At 44.2% G+C, this 27,948-nt stretch overlaps 1 protein-coding gene across 1 annotated transcript in view; it reads left to right on the top strand.

Moving 5' to 3' along the window:
• LOC138283521 (interferon regulatory factor 3-like) overlaps positions 1-27,948 on the top strand; it is a 165,428-nt gene that overhangs the window by 78,682 nt on the left and 58,798 nt on the right. The window contains exons 7-8 of the mRNA XM_069221460.1: positions 10,679-10,936; positions 14,325-14,540. Of these exons, the coding sequence (XP_069077561.1) occupies positions 10,679-10,936; positions 14,325-14,540 (474 nt within the window). The remainder of the gene's footprint in view (positions 1-10,678; positions 10,937-14,324; positions 14,541-27,948) is intronic.

The following is a 27,948-nucleotide window of genomic DNA, read 5'->3' as shown; positions in this document are numbered from 1 at the left end:
TCCCTCTGTGAGTGGTTTTTTAAAGCTACTTTTAGATTGGATCTTGCATAACACAGTCCTTATTATACCATTCCCTACAAGGAGCATTGTCAGTTCTCTGCCTAGCGAAGGTTTCCTTATAAAAGATGCCCTGTAAGGTACTTACAAATTCTGTATGGATGGCCATAATTGGGATAGCGGCAGCCTCTTGTTCCCCCAAAGGTAGAATTTTTTTTTCAGAAACGATAAATACATTTCCCTGCTCAAATACGGATTTGATATCACTTTTGGCCAACTGACACGGGTTCGTCTGAGGTTCAAACGGGGAGTCGGAAATCAGTGGTCTCTAAATGTTGAGCTCTTGCAAATGCATGGTTCATTAGAACAAGACATAAAGGATTGTGGTCACTGTCATGGCGGGATATTACTTCCATATCCAAGGTACTTGTCCATAGCCTAATGTCCACCAGGAGATAGTCAATGGTAGTAGAGGATAACCCTCGCTTGATGGTGGAAGCACGATTGAAATCCGATCTGGTGCGACCATTGCATTCTCTTAGCCCAAATTTTAAGCATAAAGAGGTCATCTGCGAGGCGACAGAAGAGGCCGAGGAGGAAACAGTCTCCTTGGATTGGGGAATACCCCATAGCTCATCTTCCTCAATTGTTAGGCTACTAATAATATTCTTTGATACAAAGGAACAGTTGAAATCGCCCGCAACCATCAGATAATCCAATGGATGCAGGAGCTCCATATAATCAACTAACTGGGCGAGAACATTAGATTCTATGCCACGTGAGACGGACCTTGCATACACATTTATCATGATCACCCTGAAGCCAGGCCGAAATGTGAGTTGTACACCCAGCAGGTCATTGGAATTAAACCGTATTACTGAGTGGTCACATTTCAATCTGCTGTTCAGCGAAATCATGAGCCCCCCTATCCATCTGCCAAAACCCCAAGAAGCTGGTTGAGCTGCAGAGAAGTAGGTTGAAAACCCTTCTAGATGATTTGATTTTGCAGCCCAAGTTTCCTGGAATAAACATACATCTTGCTTATTAATAAAGCTGACCTACTTGGGGTCCTCTAGTTTTTGCTCTATTCCTGCTTCATTCCAAGACATAACGGTAAGTTTTGGGGGTATGATTTCTACCTTAGTTCTCATTTGAGGGGCAATCTTTAGGTTCCCTAGGCATTCTACTTGACACGCCTCAGTTGCTACTTTTAACGTCCCTACATAATGGTCATCAATTAGTCAGTCCAAGTCAGATAATGAGGGAGAGAAGTTTTCTGCCCTAAGTGGTAGGTGGTTCTCAAGTGAAACTTTAGCCCCCCTGCATGGTCGTCAGATGGACAGCAACATCTGCACATCTTATCTCCAGGTGGATACATACAAAGAATAATGCCAGTTTTCCTGCTAGCTCTTAAGGAGCCAGTCCGTATATAAAAAGATATAAGATTTTTCATCAGAGCACTGTCGGTAAAGAGGATAGAGATGTAATCAAGTTCTGACCCTGGTTGATTGTATCTACACACCTCTTGGATATCAGACCGGATAACAGAGAGACAATTCCTCTGTGTGCGTATCCAGTTTATAACTTTGTTAGTAAGATAATCATTTGACTCTCTATAGCCAGTTGGCAGCCTGGGGACCCCTGTCAAAAATATATAGTGCACCTTCCCTTCTACAACCATATCTCCCCTTCAAATTATGGGTCTGTATTGGTCTCGGTTGGCCCAAAGATGGAACTCTAGGGGAACAGGAATACACGCCCAAAGCTTCCCCATGGTCCTTGTTAGAACCTGTCTGGCAAACAATACTTGGATCCCGCACCTCAGGGATATATTCATGATCATTTACATCTAATTTGGAAACTCGCCCGTTAGTAGCCGGTGCGGTCAGACAGATCGGCCTATCATTCGCTGCTTTACTTCCAGATCCAGCCCTGAACCCGGAGGAAAGGTGGTTACTTTATCACCAATATTAGGCGTAGTTGTCATACTTGGCCCCACAATCGATTCAGGATTATGATCAGCCTCCCTGGATGGTTTACAATTACATGCGGCCCTCTGTTCAGTGAGTCCCGAAATTTTGTTCAAAAGTGTTACCCTTCATCATGTTCATCTAGAGCTGAGACTTGGGGACATTCTAGACTTTCACTAGATAGAGACAAAACCGAAAATCTATTTGAGCAGGGAATGTCAGTAGAAATTAGGCTCTTATACCTTGGAGATAAAAGGTCCTCAGCGTGAGTGCGTTCGGCAGATTCTGCTTGCGAAGGAAGTCTCTTCAAGGGTGAAGGAATTACATCCTGAGTTTTTGGGGGAGAGTGAAGATCCACCTTTGTATCCAATCTGGGGGTCTGTACTTTTTCCTTAAAAAGATCAGGGATCTTTTTAGGCAAGGGGATATCAGGGTGGGGGAGGGTAGAGATGGAGGGTTACTACTAATAGCGGGGCGACCATCCCCTTTCCCAGTATACCGCTTTTTGTGTTTCTTAATCCCAGAATGGGGCACTGAAATATCGTCAGCCTTCCACTTCCCCATATCATATTCAGTGATCAGATTTGGAATAAGTGTAAAAAAGAGTGATAGATATTCATGAACCAACCTATGGGTCTCCTTACTTTCCTGGCACTTGCCTTCCAGTCTAACGGTGCTGGCCCAGCCCAGTCTCCTACAGGCGATTTCGGGCGAAGATGGCCCGTCTTGGCCCGGGCGCGTCCCGCACCACGGAGATGCCAGCCCCAGATAAGGGCATTGGTATGCTTAGAGTGCTGGGGGCCGTAGTCCTCTTCCCCCTTCTGCAGCCTGGTTTGGCCCTGATGAAAGGCACGTCCATCAGTCTCAATCTTTTGTGAACTTGGTCTTGTTATATTTCTGCCACATCTCAAACTCTTCTGTCCAGCCGCAGTTGATGTTAGCTTTCCTTTTGGATTAGTTTGACATATGACACATTTTAATTTGTTAAAGGAGTCCTCAGATTTTGTAGATAGCAACACTCTTTACGAGATAACGATCCTTTGCTACTACCTGCATTGCTCAGGTTTACAAATTTGAATCAACTGAAAACCTGAAACAAAAACAATAGTAAAATAAATTCCCAATATAACGGCTAAAACACATCAATACAGAGCTGCCATTTTTGTGATCCCAAAAACATATGTTTTGACACCAAAATGAAGTATATATTTCACATGGTTCCTGAAATATTACATCATCACTCCACCACCATTTTGAAAAATGTTGCCCGGATTAGCAATGTCTATCCAAGCTAAATTACTTCAGTAATGATAAAAAACACAAATCAACAAATGAAAATCTCTGGCCAACAATTCTTTTACAGAGGTATATCAAGGGGCCAGGACTTGTGTGAAGCCGAAAGACACATCAGCGCACTGTCTGCCTTGCAAGTTACTTAGGTACCCGACAGACAGCAAAGTATCTATTTTGAAAGAAAAAGCGAGGAGAGCAGGGAAGCCCTGGAGCTGACTGTATCTCAGCCAGTTTCAGTTTCGGTAATTGGAATTGAAGCCCTAACATTTCTGACCATTTGTTTTTAGTGCAACATCATGCTGTATTTAAAACTCTACACCTACTTATCAAAGCACTAGTCATGGGTAGACAAGATGTCTTAGCTGCCAGGTAGGCTACTAGGTTTTCTTTGCCTATTTTCTTCCTCCTAGGTTAGTATTCAGATCACTTCACATTTCTCTCCAGAGATTGCAGAGCTGTTTTTAGTTAATACAACCAAAGCAGATATAATTCTACATGTGTGCATTGTAACAAGCTCCATAGATCAAGACATCTATTAAAAGCATCACCAATGGTAGCACCAATGTTAGCGGTTTATGTAATACAGAGTTGATGCCTTGATACCAATACTGATTCATTTTGGTGCTATGTAAACATAAACTCGATTTAATTTACCTGGGTTTTGTTCATGAAAGGAATGAGCAGATTTAGTTGAGAGAAACAATAATAATAATGGATTCTTCTTGTAATTTGTCCAAAATTAAATATGTCAATTTAAAATACACTCCCTCAAGTGTAAATAGAAATTCTAGGTTATGATAGAACTGCACCCTGAAATAAATATGTCAAACAGCCGTAGCAACATAGCCATCACTGTTTGCGCTCATCCTTTGGCCTCTTTGTGCCTGAAAAAACAATCACCTGTGGGAGTCTGGTCTCCTCGCATGGGTTTTTGTTTGACCTAAACTGATCAACGTTGGTTCCAATGATGAAACTGGCACTGCATTCAGATGTGTAAACTCAAAAACACTGGAACCTGTGTGAGCCCCAACATAACAATACATAACATGCATATTTGTCATCTCTTTCCTGTGGCCCGTATGTGAACTATCTTTATTACAAAATACCTATGCTAGTAGTCATATTAATAGTCAGTACTAGTCCTACCTCAGTGCATCCAACACATTGTTCCCCATAAGGGAATGCCTCTTTTTTTATGGTCACCCCAAGTTTTTCTACTGATGCTGCTGGTTTGAGACTCTAAAAAAGTGCACTGAGACCTGCTAACCAGACCTCAGTGGCAGTGCACTGAACCTAAAGTGTATGACGAATTGGCTATACCCAATTGGAAATAGCTAACTTACCAGTAAGTCCCTAATAATTGGTACTCTGGTATTTAGGGCATGTAAGTCAGAGGGATACCCCAGGGCTTGCAGCACTTATCTTGGCACCCTAGAGATCCCCCAAATAAAACAAGTCCTGTTGTCTGCCACTGCAGGCTGGTAGAGTAGTCATGCACGTCTAGCCCGACTTTGTCATTAAAAACAATGGCAAAGACACCACTTCCACTGGACATGTGTGCAAGTAACCTCTGGCAGGTCTACCAAGCCCTAAATGCAGCATGCAACGTATGACATGGGCAGGACATATACTTCACATGTCCTGACGTAAATCATACAAAACAACCATTTTACTGGGGAAATACTAGGTCGCCACTTGGAAAGTACACAGTAACATGCTGACCCCTCAGCTGTGCTAACTTCTGAACAGTGCAACCAAAGTCGGCACTCCAAAGTGTCAAACAACTTGTTACATTAAGCCTGACCTGTGTCTCAAGTTGAAATTAATGTAACTTGTTGAAGAGCACAGCTTTATCGAAGCTGCCACTTTGTTGCCCTTATAACGCCTGTGTCAGCCTGGGTACACATGGACCCTGCTCCCTGACACAGCTTTCCACCCTCTTAGAGATATGTGCTAACAACTTTGATGAAGGGGAACAATGAGGGATTGCAGGCCAGGTATGTATTACCTTCCTCCTGCAGGAAGCCACTTGAGTATTAGCCCCAAAAGGCAGGCTTCAAAGATGAGCCTCCTTTAAAGGGCAGATGGGTAATACCAGCCGGGGCGGGTGCAGCTCCCATTATTGAAGTAGGCAGGCTGGCACAAGGAGCAGAGAGGGGAAACCAGTTGCCAAACCAGTTTCCACAGGGGCATGTGGTCCTGAGGTAGCTACACCCCAGGGGTGGGCTAGTGAAGACTGAACACTGAGCGAGTGGTCTCACCATCTTAGAAGTGGGCAGAATGGTGCATCCTGAGATAGCCAGATGCTACACTGCACATGAAGTGGTCACCAGGTGGGAGAAAATCTGGTAGCCCATTGTCTACCAATCACTTCCTGCACTGAAGGAACTTTCCAAGCATAAAGGGGGGCACCTCTGGCACTCAGACCTCTGAACTCTACCGTCTTGGAAGAAGGACTGAAGAAGGACTGCCCTGCTGCACCGAGTGACCTCCAAACAGAGGCTGCACCATCGAAGACTGCACCAGGTGGGCAACGAAGGAAGGGACTGCATCTTCCATGTCCTGCTTAAGGAGAAGCTGTCTCCAGAGATCAGTCAAGATAAGTGATCTCCGAGAGCCTAATCATTGGCCTATTTGCAGCATAGGGACACAACTGCTGAAGAAGCCTGCTGGGGCACGTTTGTAGCCCAAAGTCTTCAAGCCGCTACCACCAATGCTGTGCTGCACCACAAGACCCCACTCATAGAGTTGCTCCCGAGTTTGCTGAACCCAGGATTACTGTCGGAGAGTTGCTGGGATCCTCGGAAGGTGAGCTATAGGCTTAGGAAGGATTGGCTTGTGACCACCACAAAGGGTGATTGGTAGTCCAGTGGCAACTGGACTTTGGCCAGACTGTAGAGAAATTTGTGGGACATCAGCCCTGCAACAACCAAGATCCCCTAACCATCTTTGTGGACTGAGAAATCTCTGCAGGAAGTCGTTGTCAACCGCATCGCATCCACAGCATCCTTAGAGCATCTTCAGCATCCTTCATTCCAAGTATCGCGACCACTCCAAAGGAATCCATTGCAAAGCAGATAAAGTGCCTGGAAGTGATTCATGACTGTTTTCTCTATGAAGGTAACTGTTCTTGAGGACCTTACTGGTCCCCCTGACTTGCTTCCTGGGGGACTTAGTCATTACAAGTACTTCTAACTGACCACAGTGTAACTTATTTAAGTTTTCCTTGATAAAAATTCTAAGTGTCCAGTTTGTAGACTTTGACAAGGCTTGATCGGGGCATAGTGGAATTGCTTTGATGTATTATTGATTGTAAAATCCATAACTCCAGGACCCTCCAGTGGATCTATTTCATTCTAGTGCCTAAATTCTTAGAAACCTACAGTCTATTTTCATAAATTGGTGTTGGGTTTCTTGAGTGTTGTGTCTATTTCTTCTTCAGTTGTTTTGGTGCTGTTTAAATGCTTAACACATGTCCTCTGTGTAATCCTTGCTGCTCAATGCCACAGTTTCCCAGGGTTGAGCTGAGGGTTTTACAGACAAAACTTACAGGACCTAAAGGGGTTGGTAAGTGTATTACATGGTGAGGTTGCACAACTGCACCTTACAATAAACCTCGTCTCCTCACATACTGTAAGAATTAAGGGCTACATGTACGAAGCTAAAAAATAGTGAGTCGGAAATAGCGACTCAATGCGAATCGCTATTTCCAACTCGCAAAACATGATGTAACAAAAAATCACAAATCAATTATGCGATTCGCAAATTGCACATGGGTGTGTAACAGACTCGCAAATTGCGACTGAGTCGCAATTAGCGAATGGGTGCAAAAGAAAAGAGAAAATACACTTCCTAGTGCTGGATGATGACCTCAGAACCAGGAAGTCCCCCCCATGGAAGTGGTAGGAGTCTAGCCAGCACATACAGCAGAGGCATGCCCAGCCGAGAGGAGCAACTGCAGCCATGGCAAGCCAAACTAAGGAGTCAACCACTACAGGGAGGAAGAGAAAGCTTTCATTCTCTGATAAAGAGTTGGAGGTCCTCACTGAGGAGTGCTGCCTGCACAATGAGGTTCTGTTTGGGAAGGCTGCAATGACACACAAAAAAAGAAGATTTGGCTGGATATAAAAAGCAAGATAAATGCCACAGGAGTTAGTTATCGCTCTGTCAAGGAGGTGCCAAAAGATGGTATGACCTAAGGTCTAGAACCAAGGAAAGGGTTGCAGAGCGGTTGAAGGAGGCGCATGGAACGGGCGGGGGACCATCCACAGTTCCACCACCCACAGCAATAGAGAGCATGGTGGAGACCACTCTGGAGCCGGAGGCTGTTGTAGGAATTGGGGACCTGGACAGTTCAGCACCTGGAACCTCCAGACGTAAGTAGCAAATCTCACTTATGTGCACCATTCAAGGCACCATGCACACAACCACAGTCCACAAAAGCATGCATCATCCAAATTGTTCCATGCCTGTATGCCATCCTCAAGTTCAGTGCATTATGGGTAATGTAGTACAGTAGTCCACATTATTAGGAATAATTATTTTGATAAGCCACATATCTGAGAGGCACTGACAGTGTATCCCCTGTGTCCCACGGATCTCCCTCAAGTATCCACCGATGACCTAGTGTGGAGGGAGATGACGATGCCACCATGACAGCAGACGAGGCAATCAGCATTTCCGCAGGGAAGTGCAGTACCACACCGATTGTTCAACATGCACGTGAGACCACAGAGGAGACAGATGTGGACAATGATGCATTAAACCTGACACCGGAGCCACTGATGGGTGAGAGTCGGCCACTGCGAACACCTGGGTCTGGGCATAGAAGACGTCGTCTGCCACATGATGCAGGTAAGGAGGATGTCACAACAGAACAATTCCTTGGACTGGAGGCATCCCTACTGAGCAGTCACCGCCTGCAAAACAAACACATGCGGATGATGAACCAGAACCTGCACTGATTGCGACAGACCCTCACACAGGGATTTGGAAATGTGGAGAACCAATTATCCACCATGAACACCAACATGGTCAACCTCACCACCACCATCAATGACCTGTGTAGGGAAATGGTTGAAGATCGGGCCCATGCAAGGCGCAGAGAGCGCAGTACAGCTGCACATTTGGACCGGCTCAGTCAGTCCATTGGCCACCTAGCCAGCACAACTACCTGCCTGTCAAGGCGCACTGTCACACTCCAGGTAGAACTAGGCCATTTTGCTGGAGATGTGGCAAGGGGACTAGGGTGCATTACTGCTGCAGTTGACCTCATGCATACCTCCCAGGCAGCAAGACGTAGTGGTGACACCCCTCAGGACAGTGAGTACATATCAAGCGTAAGCAGCATTTCTGCCTCAGATGCCCGCATCCTGCAAAGTAGCAGTGCCCTCCAGGCATCAGTGGACCAACCAGGCACAGGTCATGGTGGACGTAGCCGTAGGATGGTGTGATTTTGTCTTCCTAGGTTTAGCCTAAGGCACATGAATTTAATGTGTCAGACTTTGTTACATTATACTTCTTTACTGCTAGCTATACGCCACCATTTCCATTATACACTCCAGACATTAAAGGATATTTTTGTTTTGCACAACCTGGCTATGTGCATCTTACATTTGTGAGTGCTGTTACGCTTGGCACTTACCTGCCAAAGTAATGAGTTGCTATGTGATCCTGTCTCTGTCTGCCCTCCATTGCAATGCTACCATCCCCAGGCTGTCGTTGTGGTGGTTCCTGCTCCTAATCATCAGAATCTGTGTCAGCTAGGGTGAGATGTAGCCCAGGTCTGGTTGCTATGTTGTGTATGATGGCACATGTCCCCACAATCTTGCATGCAGTCTCTGGGGCATTCTGGAGTGCACCTCCACTTTTGTGCAGGCATCTAAAACGTGACTTCAACATGCCAAAGGTCCTCTCAATAGCAGTTCTGGTTCACCGGTGTCCAGTGTTGTAGCACCTCTCATTCTGATTGGCAGGTGTTAGATATGGGGTTAGTATCCATGGCCTCAGAGCATATGCACTCTCACCGGTGTAACAAAACAGCAGATATGAGCACGGCTTCAAATGATTATGCATTGCAATGTATTTCTGACTTCAGTGTGTACTACACAGTACCTTATAAATATCCTTCACTAAACTCCCCACGTTCTAGGCGTTGGTGTATCCCACTGTGCCTGAATATGTAAGCATCATGTGTGCTCCCTGGAAATGTTGCCACTATATCAGTTATGACATTATGGGCATCACATACCACTTGGATGTTGAGTGAGTGAGTACATTTCCTATTGTGGAACACATATTCCAGATTTGCAGGAGGACATATGGGTATATGTGTCCCTTACACAAACCCTATTACAGGGAGAAAGTTTGCAATTCTGTAGAAGTCCAATTTGGTGTTGTGTATTTCCTCCTCATTCCTGGGAAGGTATATGTATCTGGAGTTGTGTGAGAGTATGGCATCTAAGAACCGTCTAAAGAATCGTGACAGGGCACTTTGGGACACCCCACCAGCAACTGCAATCACCCCCTGGTAGCTACCCTAGGCCAAGAGGTTCAGTGAGCACAGCACTTGCACATGTGTGAGGATGGAGCAGCTGCGCAAGGTTTGGCGATCTAGCTGAGGTTTCAGCAGTTCAATAATCTCAAAGATGACTGTGCTCCTCAGTCTGTATTTGTCATATATTTCCTTCTCAGTCTGTTGAAACACGGTCTGCCTGGTTCTGTATATCCTCTCCTGTCTCCGCCTCCTATTCCTCTGCTGGGCAGCCTGGACTCGCCTCATCCATGCAATTACATCGAGGGCAGCCATTTTGAAAAACCCAGATGCCTTCTGGGTCAGCTTTTATACTTTGGTTCTGGTTACCACTGGTTTGGAATCAGTGATAATCTGGGTGCACAAAACAGACTTTTTGCATCTATTTGCAATTTGCGACTGCCTTGTACATTCTGTTTGCGACTCGCAAATTGCGATTTCTTAATTGCAAGTCGCAAACTCGAGTCTCAAATGTTTGCGATTCGGTAATTGGTTGCATCGCTATTTGGGACTCCGAAATGACATTTGTACATACCATTTCGCGTTTTGCACAGTCGCAAACAGCACTGCAACCGATTTGTACATACATACATTTGTTCAAAACATACGTACATGCGACCCAAGATCCTTTACAGTGGGAGAGCTTGCTTGGAGTGATGGGTAATGGTTGAAAAGCAGAGTAAGTGTAGCATTCTTTGTGCAGTGGGCAAGAAGAAGCACAGATAAGGTGACTATAACACCATAAGTACTTACAACCAATGACTTATAGCAGACTGGGAAGGTCAGAATGGGATACTGACAAACCCTAAAAAGAATGAATTATACAGAAGGAAAACATTTTTAAGTGTTTCCAATTACGCCTATAGCCTTTCTTTTGATTTTATAGTGCAAGACGCTCCGGGAAGAAGCATTACAAGGGGCAACAAATCATATCATCCAGCTGAGGACAGAGAGATGGAAAACTGGAGTGTCTGCAGCAGAAACTTCCCTGAAGAGACGAGCTTCTATCAGGCCGATGACCAGTGCACAAATACAGCTGTACCACTTTATAACATTAGCCAAAATATCTTCACTGGTCCTTCCGAGACCTTTCCACAGAACCCCCTTGAGCACACTACTGTCATGGGCCAGCAGCATAAGGCAGGTCAGTGAGCCAAGACTGCTTTCTGCAAATGGTTAAAGTCTTTCAGCAATTACATTGTACCAACAATGAACAGCAGGTGTTTCCGTGTGTGTTCCGAAGTCTGTCTCTTCAATTGAAGTGTCTTTTGTCACAGAAACCACAGTGGTTCTTATCCATGGATAGATGGCCACTTGACTCTATTACATGCATTCACCATAAGTCTCCTTAAGTGTTTTATTGAACACATCACTGTTTATTTTAGTTGTAGTTTAAATGCATATATTCGCACTCTTAGCTTAATATGTGCCATCCGTTGAATTGCATGTCAGACTTAGAGGTACCTGCAAAGAGGATCAGACAAGAGAATTAAGGTGGTTTTCCCCTATTATTGGATAGACAAAGCATCTTTTTCCTTAAGGGGCCACCTGGTCTAGACGGCACCATCTACTGTTATCCTATCATTGCCATCTTCTCACCTTTGATAACATTGTAGTGTTTCCACTTTCTCTATTTTTCCTTCACTTTATAGTGACACAGAAGGCATAATACCACAACGGACATGGCTGATTTATTTTGTTTTCAAATTAGTTGGACACAGGTGCAAAGATTCCCACTGGCCGCCTAAATGAAAATGTCTCCAGATTCTCTAGGGCTTCCTGTTATTTTACAGTGGTTCTCCTAAAATTATGCTGAACTGCACACTCACAAAACAATTCACCTTAATGATCATACTGGCCTCCTAAAAATACAATAACCTAACAATTAACCTCTATCATTCCCATAACTCTATGGTTAAAACTTCTTTTTTGCACTTGCAGTCGACCAATTTTGACCAAAATTTGTATCATGATTAAGGTTTAAAAAAAGGGTGCCATCAGCTGCAAAAAACAGACAGATGTTTATATTTACAGTGAACTGGTCTTTGAACAAAATGCTTAGGGTTTGCATTTGGCTTTGGCGGATGGCGGGTACTCCGTCGAGATTGAGGACCACTTTACCCCTGGCAACCTAGGGGTCTTCAGCCTGTCAAATCTGTAGTTGTCTGCGAGCCACGAAGTCCGCTCTTAATAGTGGTAGCAACCTCCATCACTGTGGTTTCTGTCAGTGTCTTAAAGCTTTGACAGGTGTTTCTGTAAAATAGGACAGCCATCTATCAAACTTTTACAAGGTTTTTCATTTTCCTACAAGAAACCCCCAAAGCTGGAGTTTTTGAAAATTATAAATCTGATACTCCCAGCACAATGGAAGTTTTCTCACATGCGGTGGTGATCATTATTTTTATTTATTTCTGTACATGTCCCTCATCACCAGCAGTTTTACCTGGCAGTGATGGCCAGAAAGTCATCTGATCACCCGCTCCAAAGTGATCCTTCAGAGTAGTTTGATGGTGATGGAGGCTGAGTAAACTCTATCATCAACATACTTAAGGTTCACCTGCCTCTAAATCAGGTGAGTGGTCCATAAGTTTGGCGGAAAGGGTACCTAACAGCCAAAATCTATATCAGCCCCTTAGTTTTCTGCATTAGTTCTTAAGGTCCACAGATGAAAACTCCTTGCATCAGAATCTAACTCTCAGCCTGAAGATTGAAAATGATATGGTGAAAAAAACATCTGCATACACCACAGACTCCCAGATATCAAATCTCGAGTGCAGAGGAAAGGTAGGGAAAGAGCGAGCATTCACATTTAATGTAATCAGACAAAAAAGGCGGATGAACAGATATTGCCAGTTCAGGGCCATGTATTCAGCAGAACTGTATTTCTGGTTGGCAACACCACCCAGAAATATGGAAAGTTTGATCTCCTTAATTGCTGACTCCCCAGGCATCACCCTCTGACATGGCTATGAAAATACTGGGAATAGAGAGCCCGTTTTTAAAGCAAAACACAGCAATGTGAATGAGAGATAAAAAGGTCAAAATTGGGAGGTTCCCCAATACTGGGAGACCCTTTAGACCTTGATAATCTCTTTGATTAGGCAATGTGGGACCCTAATCAAAACACTTAAAAATCAATTCAAGAATTTGAAAGGTGTGGCCTCTCAACCTTCCGGAGTGCCATGCGTCATCATCGGCCATCCTACCATGCCACTGCATCCTCTGGTGGTGGGTCGGCTTCACCACTGTGATAATTGGGAGCCTATATACATGAAGTTTTGGATGGGATCCACACATAAAAAGATAAACATTAAAAAAGTTGGCGCCCTCAGCAAGGGAATAACTTTACTTAATTGTGAGTGTAACAGTATGATTAAAAAGCTTGAGCAACACCTAGGAATCATCATCACTCTTGCATCTAGTAGCTCAATAGGTTTCGGCCAAATGTCACCAGCAGAGGTCGGAGAAACTGCTCCTTGTAAGATGCTGAATTCAGCCGAATCCGCACAAATATAAGGTCCTCTTTTCAAAGCCCTGGCATAGCCTGCTTGGTAACAAAGGGCTTGATTTAGGCCTTGGCGGAGGGGAACACTCTGTCACATTACATCTTATGGAGTTCAAAATACAGCAGAAGGGATATCCGTCAGGTGTGTGACCGAGTATTCCATCTGCCAGGATCTAAATGAGGCCCATAGTGTGTCTGTAGCACGGTTGTCTTCTTGTTTGAGTCAGTAAGCAACTCCAGTTGTCATGTCCATCAGCGAATGCATAAAATTATTGTGCAAAAAGTAGATTAATAGTAAAGACAGACAATATATTGAACTAAAATTGACTTTTATTTAGTTTCTAAATAAAGCCAAACTCACATAAAAAATATTCCAGGACTGGGGGGAATTTAATTTTTTAATGTAGTTCCTGACATATTTGGGGCAAGTGAATAACAATGTATTTAGATGAAGGCCAAAATTGTAGAAAAATAATTAGGTTAAAATGTTGGTGGTCTTTATTTTGTGATCACTGTTCTTGCAAAATGTGTTTTTACAGTCTGCTTTCAAATGCTGCGAATATTAGTGCTTGCCACTGAAGATGTCCTTGACTTCTAGAGCAAACAAAAAAGGCAGATGCCAACTAGTGAGTGCACTTGACATACAGATTGCACTTCAAATCTGCCCTCTCGAAGCAGAAGCCTATTGACCAATCAATGCTTTGTTCATTGGTTGGTTGTGGTGCACCACTTCAATTGCACATTCATTTCACAATTCTAAGGTGATAATAGTTGAGTTACATGTGTGTATCATACAGTGACAGTTGAATGTCTCAATATGTTGGTCATAAAGAAGAATTCCAGTCTTGGCTAATCGTGCTCTAACAGTTCTTAAATGCTCTGGTAAATAGTCAAAAGATGTTAATCTCATTCATTTGCTTATTAGGCATAATAGCTCGCCCCAATGCATTTTGCTACTTTTACATTTAACTGAATTAACAGATTTCACGTCCTCCATCCTATTAACAGATACCATTTTTTTCCACAGCATCAGCCACACAACTTCCTTCCCGAAAGAGAGCAAGATTATATGACAATTACACAGTGCATGAGGATCAGGAGTGGAATGATCGCTTAGACAACGAACCTTGTAGAGGTGCGGAAGTCACCCACGGGAGGCAGGATATACGGATGGCTGCAGTGGAGCATGTCCCCATCAGACCCGCTCAAAGTATCCTAGATGCAGCACATTCCTGGAACCCAGGTGAGTGACATTTTTGGATAACTGAGTTATTGCGACAGGTGTAAGCTGAAGGAGTTCAAGGCTTATCAGCTGGGTGTTCTTAGTATTTTGAAGTCAACCATTCATTTGATGTATAGCCAACTGAACACAAACATCCTTCTTATATTCCTTGATCTCACTGCTGCTTTTCACATGCTGGATCACATTGTAGTTATTAATTTCCTCCTTGAACTTAAACTCCTGTTTCCCTTTTCTCTATGATGTTCCCCAACGTTTGGTGCTTAATCCACTAGTGTTTAATTTATATTATTCTCTTAGCTTCCTTTATTTACCCTTTTGACTTAATTTACCTGTATATGCTGACAATTCAAAGCCCCATTTTTAATTTTTCACTTTAACTGACTGTCTTCATAGATCACGGCTTGCCTTTCATCCATTGAAAACTGGATGGCATTGCATTTCTTAAAACATTCCCTAAGAAGACTGAAATCCTCTATTTTCTTGCCTCATCAGCTATACTTATTCTGCCTCCAATTCTCTGTTCTTTTATTTTCCTTTCACAATTGCTTCCTCAGCTAGGAACATTGGAATCTTCCCAAATGTATCATTGATCTATTCAGAACAACTTTCGTCAGTTGTCAAGAACTATTCCTTGTGTCTTTAGAATGTCTGAAAAACCTAATCTTTTCAACCTTTTTCTTCACTTATACTGGTTGCTTGGTGTTTGTTTTGTTTTCTCATATTGCCCACTGCTGTTCTCTACAGATTTGTGTGCTACCTTCAGTCCAAAACTTCTACCCCCATATTCTCTTTTCTCTTGGCTTTCATAAGCATATTTCTCCCTATCGGGCTCCGCTATGGTGGCTACTGCTTATTTCTCTGTACGATTCTGTTATCCTTCTATAGGTTTTAAGTGTTTAATTCTACCGGGGCACGGATGTTCAAGATTCATCCAGGCCATCACCTTGCAAACGGGATCCCCTGGCACAAGGGTAACCTGTCCGTTCAGTGCGGCGTCCCAACAGACAAGAATCTCACACTCAGCTCCTGGGATCTACTTAACAGGATCCCCACTACACCTTGCTCCCTCCAGGCAAATTCTCTTCCCAGGGTCCTCTGGTATCAGATCAGACACTAGCTGGGGCTCAAGGCTCCAAGCGAGTGTTCTTGATCCCTCTAAGAGATGTCCCCTCACCCAGCATGGGAGACTGGCAGACCCCTAGTCCCCAGTCAATTTCACAAACGGCAGAACTTGTACTGAGGTTCTCCACCCTGATGTATAGCTTCAGCTAGGCAATTTAGGAGTCCCAAGCTCCCCTTTTAAAATGCATTCCAGACACAAATGTGATTTAGTGTTTCTGTCTTTGAAGTTAGTGTTCTGGTGATTGCCCAATTTGAAATGGCCACTACACTGTTGTGCTGTTCCTACACAGAGCCGTCTTTTACAGCAGGAGTGTCTCCATCCTTGATAACCCCTAACACACGCCAAAAGAGAGACTAAAGGATCACACCTGGATGGCAGCCTCAGTGATATGTGTATCTAAAGTTTACAAAGGTCTCCAGCCCTACTCTTTGTGACTATTTTATTAGTCTCATCTCCTTTCTGAGATGTGTCATGGCCTCACAGGCACACGCAGATGCCAGCACATGCCGCATGTGCTGTCGCCATATGCTGTAGCTGTCACAAGCTCACACATATACCAGTGTTGTGCACTCACACATGCAAGAGTGATCCCCATGTCTGATAGAACATCAAAGGCTCCTGCACATACCAGCATGGTACACTCAAACATGCATGCACTTTTTCCATGTACTGTAGCACTCATAGGCTCATGCACATACCAGTGCCATGCCCCTGCACGTGGGCATGCTGTCCCCACATCTTCCCAGATGAAAGCAAAGGTAGCGTAATGTCTTTGAGTGGACCAGTAGCCCCACTCCCATGATACAGGTCGGAAGCCCTGGCCATAATACTTAATCACTCTCTATAAAAAACAGTATGTTGCCACCACTGTGCTTGTGCTACTCATCTCCTGTTTGCCCTCCACCACTATGAGGGTAGCGGGTGGAGCGCCCATCTTGGACCAACAAGACTGCAACCCATGAGACAGGTCTAAGTCATGGTTCACATGCATGATCTGTGTTTGCTTATGACCAGAAATCATTACCAAAGATCCGAATATTACTGGAGTTGGAGCATTTAGGGCAGAGGTTCGTGTCTACTAACATGCTAGGGACTTTTCTGTTTCAACTGATACATTTTACAGACCAACAAAGTAACATAGGTGATGTAGGATATTCCATGGTGGGGGGCACTGATGAACGCCCTCAAGCCTCAAATGCTCCCGCAGTATGATTGTTAGCACTTCCTTTGTTCATTAAATGGAAGGAGTCAGCAGGTAAAATTTCTTGCCTCATTCTAGTTAAAAAATATCCTTTTGGATAGGTTTAAATTACAATGTGTGGTTCCTTTCCAGTGGCACCCATTTTTAAATTGGAAAGTTTTACATTAACTTGGAAAGGTTATTTACTTTTAGCTAACATTTTCAACTGGTATTGTGACAGTGTAAATTGCTTTATTTTTCATACAAGGAGGAGAGTGATCACGTGGTTGTACATTGAGAAATAGGGGACATTTTCATAAAATATCAGTCTAGAGTGGCATTCAGTTCCAAAGATGTTCTCATCAATGAAGCACCAGATAGAATCATTTTAATCTGAGAATACTTCCTCTGGTAGCTGCAAGGTACTTATTGAATGACCTACCTGTTCCTGTCGCAGGACCCTCTGGCTAGCTGGTATGGCACAGCTTTAATTGCAGATCATTAGACACAATATGAGAGTGCCAGCTAGTATGAAGATTCAGTGTCTCAAATAGATTTTTAGTGATTGTAAGAAATTGGATTATTAGGTGAAGTGGGTGACTATCCACCCCAAAGAACATTCCGATAGCGTAAAGTCACCATATTAACTTGAGCTCAGTCTACTAGTAGATACAGCACAGAGCAGACAGCCTTACCTTAGGGCAATGTGTCAAGGAATTGTGCAGCACCAAAATAGTAGTAGAGTCAAACAGGAAAATAATAAAAAGCCTAAACCATGTTAGAAAAGTGCAGTTACATTTTACAAACAAAATAATATAAAAATGAGACAAATGCAATTAGTGGAACCAGAGGCATGAAATTGATAAGGTTTGCATAAAAATAACGGCAAAAACCATAAAGTACCAAAGTTAGTCAATTGTCGTGATAGACTAGGAACTAGTTGCAAGTTGTGTCACGACCTGAACGCTTCTTACCGCTGTAATCTGCCAGTCTCTGAGCACCACCATGTTTCTTGCTTGTTCTGAATTGATCAAGGTAGGGGCGACCTTTCCAGTAGCCACGGTGCTGCTGATAATAGAACACCAAGCAGGCCATAACCTCCAGAAGGAGTCCCAGAGGAAAAAACCCAACTTGGGAAAAACCTCAGATCAAGGAAATCCTGAAAAAGATATAAAGAAAAGAAAAAATGAGGCAAAAAAGTCTGGAACAAAAACTGCAGACAGGGAAAAGCAGGTGAAGTCCAAAATCACAGGATACAGGAGAGAGGAGCACAACTGGAACAGAAGTGTTTGCAACGCAAGGAACAGAAGACCAACTGTGCTTATACACTGACAAACAGGAAGTGACATTCAGCAAGTGACATGCAGGAAGTAATGAATACACCATCTTGGATTGGGAAAAGCGACATTAAAGTAAATGGAAAAATAGCCGTAGTATAAAAGGTAGGGATCAAGGCATGCAGGGTAGGAAACACAGACTCCTGGGAAAGAGAAACTATGGCCAAGAAGGAACAAAAAAGAAAAAGAGAAAAAAGAAGAAAAGAAAAAAACAGTAAGAAACAGGTAAGCAAAATTGGGGGGGGGGGTAAAAGGTGGGCGCAGCGTGAAACAGAGCCCAAAGGGAAAGTTTCAGGTCGTGCTGCGCCCCAAAAAACAGGTCGCGAACCAAAAAGCGCCCGCTGCAGAAATGGGCACCCAAAACGCAGACCACCGATCTGACTGCGGTCCGCAAGTGGGACTCCACCGGTATTCGTGATGTCAGAGCAGGTCCCCTCCCCGAAGCCCCTGGCTTGTCCTGAAAATGCTGAAAAAATGTGGGGACCAAGCGAGGAGCATGGACTGAGGAAGCATCCTCCCAAGAACAATCACTAATGGGGTATCTTTTCCAGTGAATCAAGAATTGGAGACGATTCCGAAAAAGGCGAGATTCTCATATTTCTTGTTCTTTGTACTCAGGATGGCCATCAACCAAAAGAGGAGGAGGACAATGGGCATTTCTGTTGAGGGATAAGGAATAAAAGATTTGAGTTGAGATACATGAAAAACAGGATGAACCTTCCAAGACAATGGTAGATGAAGTCGAACTGAGACTAGGTTTAATACCTGCAGGATTCTAAAAGAGCCATAATAACGGGGTTGAACTTATTCTGGGACAGCCGAAAAGGCAAAAACTTAGAAGAAAGCCAGACCTTGTTCCCAGGCTGGTAAGATGGTGCAGGACTACTCCGAGTATCAGCTATCTTCCTCATGTAACGTTTTGTAGCTAAGAGATTGGTACATAGCAAATCCTGAACAACTCAGGTAGCTGCGGGAACAGAGGAATCCTTATTAGTGACAGTAGGAAAAGCAGTAGGGTGGAAACCATAAGTACAAAAGAAAGGTGTGGACTTTGTGGACTATGGACTGTATTATTATACAAAAATTCAGCCAATAGAAGATATGAAGACCAATTACTTTGAGTTGCATTACAAAAGCAGCGTAGCTATTGTTGTAATCCTTGATTTAGGCGTTCCGTTTGACCATTGGTCAGAGAATGGAACCCGGACGATAAAGCCACTTCAATATGTAAAAACTTACAAAATTTTCTCCTTAAACTGGACACATATTGAGGTCCTCAATCAGAAATGATTACTTGTGGGAGTCCATGCAATCGAAATATATCTCGTAGAAAGATTTGACTCATTTCCTTAGCCGTGGGTAATTTCTTTAGGGCATAAATATGAGCCATCTTAGTAAAAGATTCAACCGTTACCATTATGTACTGATAGTTCGCAGAGGATGACAATGAACATATAAAATCTGTGGTCAACGTCTGCCATGGAGCGGATGGTACAGGAAAGGGCATCAATAAACCTGCTGGCTTAGTCCGAGGTGTCTTAGTTTGAGCACATAATGGGCAAGATCTTACATATTTTTCAGCATCGGATTTCAAAGTGGGCCACCAAAAGGAGAGGAGGAGCAGTTCCGGTGTGTTCCTAATTCCACGATGTCCAGCAATGGGGGAGTCATGACACATTTGCATGGCTTCAGCTTGCACCTTCTTAGTAGGCTCAAATAAGGTGTTTTTATAATAGTAGTACTCCTGATGCTTCTGTACGTGAGAACTTAAAGAGTTCCACTCTTCCATGGGTAAATTTTGATACTCTGCTTTCACACGGTCGAGAAAGGATTGAACAACTCCCACTATTCGACATGGCTCTATGATGTGGGGATAAGTAGTATTTGTGCTCTCCGGATATCGGCGTGATAGAGCATCTGCTACAACATTTTGGGATACAGGTATGTATGTTACTACAAAATCGTATTGGCTAAAAAAGACTATTCCGGCATTGAAAACTGCGGAGGCATTGTAGGTTGCGATGATTTCTTCTAACTTCAAACGTCTCCCGTGAACCCATTAGAAAATGTCTCCATTCCTTGCAGACAGCTTTTAATGCTAGTAATTCCCTCTCCAACACAGAATAGTTTAGTTCTGCATCTGACAACACATGGGATAGTTAAAGACAGGATGTTCAATGCCATAATCATCTTGTCTTTGTAGTAACGGCTTCAATAGCTCTATCTGATGCATCAGTGACCACTATAAATTTCTTTGTAGTGTCAGGATGACGTAATATCAGAGCTTGTGTAAAGGCACATCTTAGACTGTGAAAGGCTATTTCTGCTTCTTCTGTCCAAATGAAACCCTTCTTTAGATTTTCTTTTTTGATGGTCTGGGTTATCTGACCTTGTTGTTGGGCAAAGTCCTTTATAAATTGTCTGTAGAAATTGGATAACCCTAGAAAGCACTGTGTCTCCTTAACAGAAGCTGGAGTAGGCCAGTCTAATATAACTTGTACCTTTTCTATGTCCATGGCGATGCCAACTTGGTTGATACGGAACCCACGATATTGAACCTTAATCTTGGTGAACTCACACTTTTCAGGCTTACAGTACAGATTGTTTTGTAGGAGTCTTTCCAGGACCTGAAGAACATGCTTAGTATGGTGTTCAGGACAACAGGAATATACCAGAATGTCATCTAGATAGATGACAACACTTTGATTCAAAAGATCTGAGAAAACCGAATCCATAAATCTTTGGAATATGGAAGGTGCAGTAGTCAGATCAAAGGGCATGATGCAGTATTCAAAATGACCTAATGGATTACGAGAAGCGGTCTTCCATTCATCACTTTCCTTAATACGTAAAAGATGATAGGCACCCCGCAGATCTAACTTGGTAAATATCTTGGCTCCTTGGACTGCTTCCAAAATATCCTTAATAAGAGGTAGGGGATACCTATCCTTGATAGTAATTTTATTCAACTCTCGAAAGTCAATACAGGGGAGAGATCTTTAGTCTTCTTAGGTGCAAAGAAAAGAGGAGCCCGGCAGGTGATGAAGAGGGAACAATCAATCCGCTTTGCATGTTTTCATCTATGTATTCCTTAAGTACTTTTCTTTCCTGCTCTGATAAGGAATACATTCTTCCGAAGGGAACTACTTCCCCGTGTATCAAAGGAATAGCACAGTCATAATCCAGACAAAGAGGCAAAATGGGTTTTTGAGGTTTCTAGAACACGTCAGAGTATCCTTGACAGCACCTTGGTATTCCTTGAATAGTATTAATGGTATTGCTTGTTTCATTGGAAGAGAAAATGGACCCTTTTGGAGACCAATAGGAATCTGTTGAATAGCAATATAATTGACAAAAGTGGGATGACAGTGATATAGTCCGTGTTTCCCAATTTATATATGGATTATGTTGTGTTAACCAAGGAATTCCCATAGTCATAGTATGGTTAGGAGAAGATATCAAGTCAAAGGCAACGTGTTTCTTATGTCTTACAAATTGCAGGCAAAGGGTAAAAGTAGTATCCACCACTGGTCCGGAAGTTAAAGGAGAGCCATCTACTTTTTAAACATGTTCGGGGATCTCTTTAGGAACACGAGGTATTCCTTTTTCCTTAGCCCATTTCTCATCTAGGAACGTCCCACTGGCTCCACATTCCAATAACGCAAATACTTGTTCTTCCTCATTAAGGCACTGTATAATTACTGAAAATATAAAAAGAGCTGTGGTATCTTCTCTGGAGGAGCAGATGGAAGGTATCTCAATGGCTCCCGACCCCTTCCTTCTCACAGGGGACGGGAGCTGGCGTTTCCCAATGGTCTGGTGGGACGAATCGGACACATTTGAATGAGATGACCCGAATTGCCACAATAAAGGCACAAGCCTTTGCATCATCTGTTTTCTCATTCTGCTTCAGATAATGGTCCACGAGCAACATCAATTTGCATTGGTTCTTCTTCTGTGGAGGCTGGTTTCTCTGGTTGGTTTTCTTCAAGGGGCGTGCAGAAGACCGCATTGCTACTGATTGGGACTGAAACCTGACCTTTGTTTCTCCAATCTACGTTCTCGTAAACAGTACTCAATATTAACTGCCCGGTCCATCAGTCCTTTCAATTATTCTATCTGGGTGGAATGCACCAGTTCATCCTTTATTTTGTCTCGTAACTGTAGGAGCTGGCCTGGCTTATATTGGGTACCTTGTGGTACTTACACCCTGTGCCAGGTCCAGTTTTCCCTTATTAGTAGAATAGAGGTGTTTCTAGCAGCTTAGGCTGATAGAAGGTAGCTATGGCAAAGCAGCTTAGGCTGAACTAGGAGACATGCAAAGCTCCTATCATACCACTTATATCATACAGCACAATATCATAAGAAAACACAATACTTAGAGTTACTAAAAATAAAGGTACTTTATTTTAGTGACAATATGCCAAAAGTATCTCGGAGAATACCCTCACTTAGGAGGTATGTAATATACACAAGTTATATGGACACAAACCCAAAACAGGTAAGTAACAGTAAGAAAAGTAGCGCAAACAATGTAGAATCACAATAGGATGCAATAGGTGAACATAGGTCTAGGGGCAACACAAACCATATACTCCAAAAGTGGAATGCGAATCACGAATGGACCCCAGACCTTTGGGAGATTGTAGAGGGTCACTGGGACTGTGAGAAAACAGTAAGGGTGTCCAAAATACCCCACCCCAAGACCCTAGAAAGTAAGAGTAAAGTTACCCTACTGCCCCAGAAAGACACAATAGTCGTGATAGGGGGATTCTGCAAGAACCACAAGCACTAGCAAAACATTGAAGATTGATTCCTGGACCTGAGGACCTGAAAAGGAAGGGGACCAAGTCCAAGATTCACAATAGTGTCCAGGGGGGGCAGGAGCCCAGAAAACCCCAAATGAAGGTGCAAAAGGGCTGCCTCTGGGTGGAGGTAGACGAAGATTCTGCAACAACGAAAAGGGCTAGGAACTTCTCCTTTGGATGGAAGATGTCCCACGGCGTGCTGGATGTTGCAGAAGTGTTTCCACGCAGAAATACCACAAACAAGCCTTGCTAGCAGCAAGAGTCGCGGTTGAGGATTTTGGGTGCTGCTGGGGACCAGTAAGGACCAGGATGTCGCCTCTTGGAGGAGGAGACAGGAGGGTCACTCAGCAACAAAGAGAGCCCCCGCAGAAGCAGGCAGCACCCGCAGAAGTACCAGAACAGGCACTTAGAAGATCTGTGAACTTAGAGTCACAAAAGGAGGGTCCCACGACATCGGAGTCCAACTCAGCGAGTTGGGCAATGCAGGATGGAGTGCTGGGGACCCAGACTAGGCTGTGCACAAAGGAATCCTTGGAGAAGTGCACAGAAGCCGGAGCAGCTGCAAATCTTGCAGTACACAGGTTTGCTGCCTAGTGTGGGGAGGCAAGGACTTACCTCCACCAAATTTGGACAGAAGGGCCACTGGACTGTGGAAGACACTTGGAACCAGCTCCTGTGTTCCAGGGACCACGCTCGTCAGGATGAGAGGGGACCCAGAGGACCAGTGATGCAGTCTTTTGGTGCCTGTGTTAGCAGGGGGAAGATTCCGTCGACCCACGGGAGATTTCTTCTTGGGTTCCAGTGCAGGGTGAAGGCAGACAGCCCTCAGAGCATGCACCACCAGGAAACAGTCGAGAAAGCCGGCAGGATGAGGTGCTACAATGTTGCTGGTAGCCGTCTTGCTACTTTGTTGCGGTTTTGCAGGCTTCCTGGAGCAGTCAGCGGTCGATCCTTGGCAGAGGTCAAAGAGGGAAGTGCAGAGGAACTCTTCTGAGCTCTTGCATTCGTTATCTGAGGAATAGCCCAGAGGAGAGACCCTAAATAGCCAGAAAAGGAGGTTTGGCTACCAAGAAAGGAGGTTTGGCTACCAAGAGAGGTAAGAACCTATCAGGAGGGGTCTCTGACGTCACATGCTGGCACTGGCCACTCAGAGCAGTCCAGTGTGCCCCCAACACCTCTGAAACCAAGATGGCAGAGGTCTGGGACACACTGGAGGAGCTCCCCTTTCCTTTGTCCAGTTTCACGCCAGAGCAGGGCTGGGGGATCCCTGAACCGGTGTAGACTGGCTTATGCAGAGATGAGCACCATCTGTGCCCATCAAAGCATTTCCAGAGGCTGGGGGAGGCTACTCCTCCCCAGCCCTTCACACCTATTTCCAAAGGGAGAAGGTGTAACACCCTCTCTCAGAGGAAATCCTTTGTTCTGTCTTCCTGGGCCGGGGCTGCCCAGACCCCAGGAGGGCAGAATCCTGTCTGAGGGGTAGAAGCAGCTGCAGTGGAAACCCTGGAAAGGCAGTCTGGCAGTACCCGGGTTCTGTGCTAGAGACCCGGGGGGTCATCGAATTGTCCCCCAATTCCATAATGGTATTGGGGTGATAATTCCATGATCTTAGACATGTTACATGGCCATGTTCAGAGTTACTATGGTGACGCTACACATAGGTAGTGACCTATGTGCAGTGCACGCATGTAATTACATCCCCGCACTCACAAAGTTCGGGGAATTTGCCCTGAACGATATGGGGGCAACTTGGCTAGTGCCAGGGTGCCCCCACACTAAGTAACATGGCACCTAACCTTCACCAAGTGAGGGTTAGACATATAGGTTACTTATAAGTTACTTATGTGCAGTGAAAAATGGCTGTGAAATAACGTGGACATTATTTCACTCAGGCTGCAGTGGCAGTCCTGTGTAAGAATTGTCTGAGCTCCCTATGGGTGGCTATAGAAATGCTGTAGCCCATAGGGATCTCCTGGAACCCCAATACCCTGGGTACCAAAGTACCATATACAAGGGGATTATATGGGTGTACCAGTGTGCCAATGAGAATTGGTAAAATTAGTCACTAGCCTGCAGTGACAATTTTAGGAGGCAGAGAGAGCATAAACACTGAGGTTCTGGTTAGCAGAGCCTCAGTGATACAGTTAGGGACCACACAGGGAACACATACAGGCCACAAACTTATGAGCACTGGGGTCCTGGCTAGCAGGATCCCAGTGACACATATCAAACACACTGACAACATAGGGTTTTCACTATGAGCACTGGACCCTGGCTAGCAGGATCCCAGCGAGACAGCAAAAACACAGCAGAAATTCCTTTAACTTGAAGGATCTCCAGAATAACGTGTTGAGGCGGAGATGGTAGGTACATCAATGGATTGAGACACCAGAGCTTGTCTCAGAGCAGTATTTTTGACACGCAGTTGTTGTAATTCCTGTTCCTGTTGCTGCACGGTATGGAGCATAGACTGTGCAGTTTCCACAACATCTTCAGGTGGTCCTTCCATGGTTCCAGAGCAATGCAGAAATGTTTGGCGTTGCAATCTGTCACGACCTGAACACTTCTTACCGCTGTAATCTGCCAGTCTCTGGGCACCACCAAGTTTCTTGCTTGTTCTGGATTGACCAAGGTAGGGGCGACCCATTCCAGTAGCCACAGTGCTGCTTATAATAGAACACCAAGCAGGCCATAACCTCCAGAAGGATTCCCAGAAAAAAAAAAAAAAACTTGGGAAAAACCTCAGATCAAGGAACTTCTGAAAAAGATATAAAGAAAAGAAAAAATGAGGCAAAAAAGTCTGAAATAAAAACTGCAGACAGGGAAAAGCAGGTGAAGTCCAAAATCACAGGATATTGAGCAAGGAGCACAACCGAAACAGAAGTGTTTGCAATGCAAGGAACAGAAGACCAACTGTGCTTATATACTGACAAACAGGAAGTGGCATGCAGGAAGTAATGAAGACACCATCTTGGATTGGGAAAAGCCACATTAAAGTAAATGGAAAAATAGCCGCAGTATAAAAGGTAGCAGGGAACAAGGCATGCAGGGAAGGAAACACAGACTCCTGTGAAAGAGAAAATATGGCCAAGAAGGAACAAAAAAGAAAAAGAGAAAAAAGAAGAAAAACAGTAAGAAACAGGTAAGTAAAACTAGGGGCGGTAAATGGTGGGCGCAGCGTGAGACAGAGCCCAAAGGGAAAGTTTCAGGTTGCGCTGCGAACCGAAAAGCGGCCCGTGGCAGAAACAGCCGCCCAAAATGGGGACTGCCGATCCGATTGCGGACCGCAAGTGGGACGCTGACGGTCTTCGCGGCGTCACAATTTGAGATTAACATGGTAGTGTGCGGATCGGGTTCACCAACCAGGTTTGTCCTCGTCAAAGATTTTACATTCAGATTTTGTCTTTTAAGTCCAGATCCATCACTTAGGTAATTCCAGGAAAAGGCCTATTTCAGCTTGTTGAATCGCTGTAGTCACTCAGGAGGTCAGCCAAGTCATCCTTGGAGCCCACATCTTTGTCCTGGGTACAATGAGGGATCAGATCCAGTCCTTCAGGGCTCCTCTCAGGTCACAGACAGCAGTTCCAGGCCTCTTCTGATCATCTGCAGGTCTAGAAAGTGTTCTCAAGTGGGTGGATGGAGATTCCACATTTATACCTGGCATGAGCTAGTGGGTGGGGTGACTCTTTATCCCTCCATAACCAATGGGGTAAAAGTTCCCCAGGCCAGCCCTGACCACTTTTCATACACTCACAAGCAGGCCAAAAGTGGGGGTAACAAGGCTAGAAAGAGGCTACCTTCCTACAGTAACCCTCGACGGGAGAGTGTCACAAAAGTGCATTCAACCCATGTGGTTTCAGCCACTAGTTGTTTGAAACGAGTTAGGTAAGTCAGGACATCCTGATTCCTTTGTATCTCACATAGTACCTCTTCCGCAGCAGCTTCCAGTCCAGGTCGTTCAAACATCTGTTTAAAGGCTTGAAGGAAATTGGAATAGTTGGATAATAAAGAGTCATTGGCAGCTACCAAGGGGGTTGCCCAGGCTTAGGCTGGGCCACACAGGGAACTTATCAAATGACCAGCCTTGGTCTTATCCCGGGTAAACTGAGAGCATCGAACTGCAAAATAAACAGTTAAAGAGTCCAGAAATTCCTTTAACTTGAAGGATCTCCAGAATAACGTGTTGATGCGGAGATGGTAGGTACATCAATAGATTGAGACACCAGAGCTTGTCTCAGAGCAATATTTTTGACACGCAGTTGTTGTAATTCCTGTGCCTGTTGCTGCACAGTATGGAGCATAGACTGTGCAGTTTCCACAACATCTTCAGGTGGTCCTTCCATGGTTCCAGAGCAATGCAGAAATGTTTGGCGTTGCAATCTGTCACGACCTGAACACTTCTTACCGGTGTAATCTGCCAGTCTCTGGGCACCACCAAGTGTCTTGCTTGTTCTGGATTGACCAAGGTAGGGGCGACCCATTCCAGTAGCCACAGTGCTGCTTATAATAGAACACCAAGCAGGCCATAACCTCCAGAAGGATTCCCAGAAGAAAAAAAAAAAAACTTGGGAAAAACCTCAGATCAAGGAACTTCTGAAAAAGAGATAAAGAAAAGAAAAAATTAGTCAAAAAAGTCTGAAACAAAAACTGCAGACAGGGAAAAGCAGGTGAAGTCCAAAATCACAGGATATTGAGCGAGGAGCACAACCGAAACAGAAGTGTTTGCAATGCAAGGAACAGAAGACCAACTGTGCTTATATACTGACAAACAGGAAGTGACATGCAGGAAGTAATGAAGACACCATCTTGGATTGGGAAAAGCCACATTAAAGTAAATGGAAAAATAGCCGTAGTATAAAAGGTAGCAGGGAGCAAGGCATGCAGGGAAGGAAACACAGACTCCTGTGAAAGAGAAAATATGGCCAAGAAGGAACAAAAAAGAAAAAGAGAAAAAAGAAGA

This window comes from Pleurodeles waltl, chromosome 3_1 (assembly GCF_031143425.1).
Source record: "Pleurodeles waltl isolate 20211129_DDA chromosome 3_1, aPleWal1.hap1.20221129, whole genome shotgun sequence".
NCBI classification, from domain to species: Eukaryota; Metazoa; Chordata; class Amphibia; order Caudata; family Salamandridae; genus Pleurodeles; species Pleurodeles waltl.
The sequence above is the reverse complement of the archived record's forward strand: the minus strand, read 5'-3'. Positions and strand labels throughout refer to the sequence as shown.